Source organism: Xenopus laevis, chromosome 6S (genome assembly GCF_017654675.1).
Source record: "Xenopus laevis strain J_2021 chromosome 6S, Xenopus_laevis_v10.1, whole genome shotgun sequence".
Taxonomy (NCBI): Eukaryota; Metazoa; Chordata; class Amphibia; order Anura; family Pipidae; genus Xenopus; species Xenopus laevis.
This window is the reverse complement of record NC_054382.1, coordinates 25961301-25967300: the sequence shown is the minus strand read 5'-3', so window position 1 is coordinate 25967300 and position 6000 is coordinate 25961301. Positions and strand designations below refer to the sequence as shown.

At 43.0% G+C, this 6000-nt stretch overlaps 1 protein-coding gene across 7 annotated transcripts in view; it reads left to right on the top strand.

Moving 5' to 3' along the window:
* The first annotated feature begins 2590 nt into the window (after window positions 1-2590).
* The window catches only part of sgce.S (sarcoglycan epsilon S homeolog), a 49584-nt gene continuing 46174 nt past the window's right edge, over window positions 2591-6000 (top strand). For 6 of the 7 annotated variants that reach the window (XM_018268801.2, XM_041567236.1, XM_018268800.2 and 3 more), the window contains exon 1: window positions 2591-2737. In XM_018268801.2, coding sequence (XP_018124290.1) covers window positions 2695-2737 — 43 coding nt within the window. In that variant the 5' untranslated portion in view covers window positions 2591-2694. 7 annotated transcript variants of the gene reach the window in all.

Sequence of the window (6000 nt, the reverse complement as noted above, 5' to 3'; positions counted from 1 at the left end):
ATTTTTAGCAGCCCCTCTGGCATTTGCCAGAATTCACAGATTGCCAGTCAGGGCCTGGTAGGTGCAAACAGGATAAGGGGAATGGGTTCCCCTCAGGCAAAAAATATTTTCAATCTGTTGCATGTTCACAGTAGCGCACACAAACAACCAGACATACATTTCCACGCACACATGGGCAGTAACGGGGTTATTTCTTAAAGTCCGAATGTCAAAAACTCAAAAAATTTTAGTTTTATAACTATAAAATCCAAATTTGTAGTGGAAAAAAAAAATCGAGAAATTCTCAAGATTTATTATACCCCGAGCAGGAAAAAGTCAGAATCTGAAAACCCAGCATCTCAGACCTGCTGAGGTTGTATATACAGTAAGTCAATAGGAGAGGTCCCTATCCTATTTGTTAGTTTGTGCGGTCTGCACTGGAATTAGCCTGAAAATCCAACTATTTTGGACTGTATAAGGCAAAAATCTGAAAAATTATGGCTTTTTGGGAAAAAAAACCAAAAAAATCAAGCGATTTGGAAAAAAAGTAAAAAAATCAAACAATTCGGATATTTGCTTGATTTTTTCATGTTTGTCCCTGATCCAATAAAGTTATGATTTTTTAATAATAAATAAGGTCCAATTGTGGATTCTAGTTTGGTCAGACGTTTTTGATTTGTTTTTGTGGTCCTCTTGGGTCAAAAAGGGGACTGTACGATTTAAACTGCTAAATTGTCTTATTATAGGGTTCTAGTGGCTAAAATAATTGTTATTTCTGTAACATGATCTTTTATGTTAAAAAAATATATATATATATATATATATATAACCGACGGAGTGCTGTATTTTGAATTTATTTTTTTTGTGATGCTTTGGAATTTGTGCACAAGAGTGAGGACCTGTTCCTGGGGAATAACGAAACTTTGAAGGGGGTATCTGATTCAAATATGTATGCAAGAAAGTTGTAATTTTTTGTACCTCCCTGCTAATATTATGCCATACATTAACACAGATGATAAAGAATTATGTATTCACTCAGGGTTGGACTGGGCCAGCGAGACACTAGAAAAAAACCCCGGTGGGCCCTGGTCCGGCCCCCATCTGCTTCCACCAGGCTGCCTCTCCCTGTCCCAACCGAAAGAAGAAGCAGGTATGTGCCGATTGGGCGGTGGGTGATTTGCAGGTGGCGGTCCTGAAGTTGGCAGGGAGGGGGTCTGGAACAGGGGCATGAGGGCCCCTAAGGTGGCAGCCCCGGCGGGCCCAGGCCCCTCCAGTCCCACACTGTTAATTCATTATTAAAATGTAAAAGGCTATTAGAAACCATGTTAGTGTTCCACAACATTTATATGAGCAGTCAGCCTTCAGCCCAGGGGAGTAACTACAGAGGAAGCAGACCCTCCGGCTGCAGGGGGGCCCAGGAAGTATAGGGGCCCCATGAGGCCCTAATTCATAAGCAATTTCAATAAATATTGGTAACACAGGTAAACTTCTTGTAATAAAATTACCTGCGCAGCGGGGTTACCCGCCGCTCCACCAGCGGGGACACCCGGCGGGGACACCTGGCGCGTGTTTCCTATGCGCCATATTGATTCTTAGGACGCGCGCCTCTTAAAGGTGCATTGGCGTGAATATGCGCACGTTTTGGCGCGAACTTGGACAGTATTTAAGGCCCATTCTGACCCCCAGCCAGTGCCCGTGATAGGATCTTGCTCCTTGTGGTTCCTGAAGCCTTGTGCTATCTGTTTGCCTGTATTCTGTATTCTGATTATCCGGTTTGACCCCTGCCTGTTTCCTGACGACTCTCCATTCTGTATGCTGACCTGTGCCTGAATCTCGATCACTCTCCTGCTTGAACCCTTCTAAATTGATTAACCTGGTTTTGACCCTTGCCTGCCTGACTACGATTCTGATATCCGGCTGCCTCGACCCAGCCTGTCTGACCATCCGCCTGCCTAATCCTTTTGTACCGTGACCTTCGGCCCAAAAGACTCTGCTAACAGCCGTGCCCCTTTGCCAGCCAGAACATCTCGCCTTGCACCCCTCGTTAAGTCCAGGTGGCACCCAAGTAAGCAGAGGGCTCCTCCCGAAGCCCAAAGGTGGTCACACTACTGGTGAAGCCGAGCCAAGACCAGGGTACTTGGCACTTGTTCTGGTATTGGGTGCCGGCCGTGACACTTCTAGACATTTTGGGGCCTGAAAAATAATTTGCTGTGGGGCCTCATAATATCTAGTTACGCCAATGCTTCAGCCTTTCACTTTTATATGGTCAGAGAACTCCTCCATGACTTATAAATGACATATTGGGTTAGCTGTACATTATCCTCTATATTATACATATATTATTATAGTATTCAGCTTTGATATGCGAAACTGGCATATTCTGTGGGTAAAATATCACTCGTGTATTTCTTCTTTTAACCTTCAGGCAAACAGTGCTGCTTCTGTTCCCCTCATCTTTATTCCTCCCCCGGAAATGTGACATTCCAACGAGTGGCACAGTGGGATTGTCATCAGGATCCCATTGTCAGTGGTCTGAGCAGGGACAGTGGAGAAAAAAAAGGAGCTGTAGTGAGGGAGGTGGAGAGAGAAAGAGAAGGGCTGGAGACAGTGGGAGGGGAGAGGAAGAGGAGGGGATGTTGCTGCTGCTGCTGTTGCCTGTGACAAGCAGGAGAGAAGAAGAAAATACTGCGGCCACTGATCATCACTGTATCTAATATGAGTCCGGCAGCTTTTAGCTCCAGCACCCTGCTGCTTACAGGTTTGTGTCTCCCTTTTTTGCTGTACCCCAGGGGCACCCACAAGGGCAGTTTCTCCCTGCAGCAGCCAGAGCCCCAGTCAGCAATGGAAAACATGACTGCTGCTGTTATTAGTGTAGGGAATCTGGCCAGGCGCTGGTTGGGGGAGCAGCACATCTGGAACTGCAGCCTGGCAGCACATTATATGCACTGAAGTTCCCTCCTTACACATCCACTGACTGTACATCACAGCTGAAGATTATGATCATTATTACTTTCATTTATAAAGCACCAGCATATTTCACTGTCATGTACATATAGGGGGGGAATAACAACTGACACACAGACAAACCAATCCAGTAGGTAAGGAGGGCCCTGGCGTATCTAATCTAAAGGATAGTGGTATGTTGCCTTGCCATCACTGAGCAGATGTATACATGCATAGATTTCCCCGTAGCTATGGGTAATTAAAGTGGAAGAGTTGATGGTGCCTTACTGCCACTTACAGCGGTCCCTTAAAAAGTGTCAGGAGCTTACTAATGTATTTCATTCTTTGCTGGCTGCAAATGGTTAAGCAATACTTTCATCAACTGTTTATCTCTGTATTTATTTTATGCTTAGGTAAGCATAATGTTATATTGTGATGCAATACAGTGCATTTGTTTGCCGTCCAGGGTTTCTAAATAAGGCCTGGCCTATGAAAACGTGGAACAGACCATTTGTTTTGAAGGTTGTGGGCCAAACACAATATTTAGATTTGATTTTTGGCCAAATAAGGAATGGATTAAGTAAGTCTGACTTGCTGCCAGTTTGAATATATTTTGGGTGCTGTTCAAATATCCTAGGTAGCATTCGGTCTGTACCTAAGCTCTAAGCATTCTGCTTGTTTTAATAGTACCAATGGGTGGTGGGTAGTGATGACATGAAAGTGCAAGAGAACTTAGAATTTCTAATATATTGCATAGGGGCGGGAATTACTGGCCATGTTTAAATCTGTATGACATTATTGTACTAATTCATCACTGCTCAAAGCAGAAAAGGATCCCTCAAAGGGTGATTAATGAGCAGCGAGTATATACTGTATACACTAAGCAAGTATACTTGCACTACAATGGATGCAAATGTTGAGTATACTGACTTGCATGTATAGTTGCGCCAAACACCATTCTCTGTCCTGCAAGTGCACTTACTGATGCTGGGGAACCCTGGAGTTGCAATCACTCTGGAAGTGGTGGTAATTCTAGGTTTTCCATTGCATTGTTTTTAGGCAGGGTCAGACTAGACTGGTGGGACACCGGGAAAAAACCCTGCCAGCACAGATCCACTATTGCTTCCTTCCTGGCCTCCCCTCGCCCAGCCGCATCATGAATCAGTGCTCAAAGATAGTACGGGTAAAGAGGGACACAGGAGGCGACTGGGGGTAGCAGAGGGGGGCCCTTGAGAGTGTTGCAAGCCCTTCATGTGGCTGTCCCGGTGGGCCCATACCCCTCCAGTATGACACTTTAGTAGGTGCATCAGACTTATACCAAAGAATGACATGGAAATGCCATTTGAACAATATGTACCAGGTGATGCAATCCTGCACCCAATCTAAGAAAGACCAATTGCATAAATGCATTTGCTTTGACACATCAGCCACAAGGACTCTAGAATGCTGGAAGGAAATGCAACTTGGGGAAATGCATGATTTGCATCCGAACATTGCGCTTTGTTCATAATCAATGTTTACCATTTTGATCCTCTTAGGCCTCCAAAATTTCATATTTGGAATTTGCCAAATCCCCAAACAGTAGATTCGGTGCATCCCTAATTTTAACTAAATGCATTTCAGCTAAAATGACCTTATATATGTGTGAGGGAGAAACTTTGGGTAACTGGGCCCCCCATGGGTCACCACACTTGACATAGAGAATTACAGAAAGGTGTAAGTGTAAGAACATAAGTATAAATCATCATTAACATTGTTTACCACTGGTGAATGGGCCTAAAGGCATCTGCATAATTTTTGGGGACACCTAGAACTTGGAAATAGGGAACTCCTTAAAGGGTTCAGTTAGTCTGTTAGCTTCTTAGACTTTGGCTTTTCAAACCTAACTCTAACAAATTAAAATTATGGATTTAAAATGATTGGCTACTGGAGACGAGGGTTTAATAAAAACACCCCTAAAACTTGTCTCATAGTGGATTACACTGCAAATTCCTAGACCAATGTGCTGGGGTTACTGATATTATCAGACTATTGTTTGATTAAGTGGTTTGGTTTCCAATTTAAATTGTTTCTGGATGCTGGATGTATCCTGAGCAAAGAGATCATTCACTTTCCTTGCACTTACAGACTACATTATTGTAAACCCAACAAAAGCAACTTGAACCTGTTATCTGCTTTTGGGTAATAAGGGTGATGAACGAGATCTAAGTGACAAATTTCCTATCGATTCCTTCTGAAAACACAATAAAAATATAATCAAATAAAATCCTATCCACAGATTAATGTTCCTTTTGGCCAGGATGATTTAAAACCAACTTTGTCTACTACTAGGGTTTCAGGCACAGTCTGGAGGGTCTAATTTGATTTTTCATTGTCATGGTTTGAGTGGAAAGTACATAGAATTCATGCCACCAAATGCATGAAACTACACATCTGCTTTATTTTTACAAGGCATTGCAGCAGATTATTGGTCCATGCTGTGGTCATGCAATTTAGCACTAAATCCACTAAATCAGCTGTGAGATGCTTCATCCCTTACAGTTACAGTTACTACTTTCCCATCGTTGTTTCTTTGTCAGTCTACTGGTCTACTGTGTGAAGGCTATTTTTATATACAACATAGTACAGTTCTAATGAGAAGATAGCGAGGAGGTCTCCATGAAGTGGAGTATTTACTCACCACATTTGGGAAGTGGCCCAGGTGCACCGCCCTGAGCCCTCAGCATGGGGAGCGGACAACCGTGAATAAATCTGGAGCAGGCACTCAAAGAAAGGCAATCTTCCACCAAGTAGTAGAAATCAAGTAGAAAAGATTTATTGTATCCTCTGCCTTACGCGTTTCGTGTTACAAACACTTTATCAAAGGCCTCTGATTAAGTGTTTGTAACACGAAACTAGTAAGGCAGAGGACACAATAAATCTTTTCTACTTGATTTCTACTACTTGGTGGAAGATTGCCTTTCTTTGAGTGCCTGCTCCAGATTTATTCATAGTACAGTTGTAAGTCAGATTAGGCTTTTTAGCATACAGTACATATAGTACTATCTTGATACATTAAGTACAGAATTATAGTGAAGG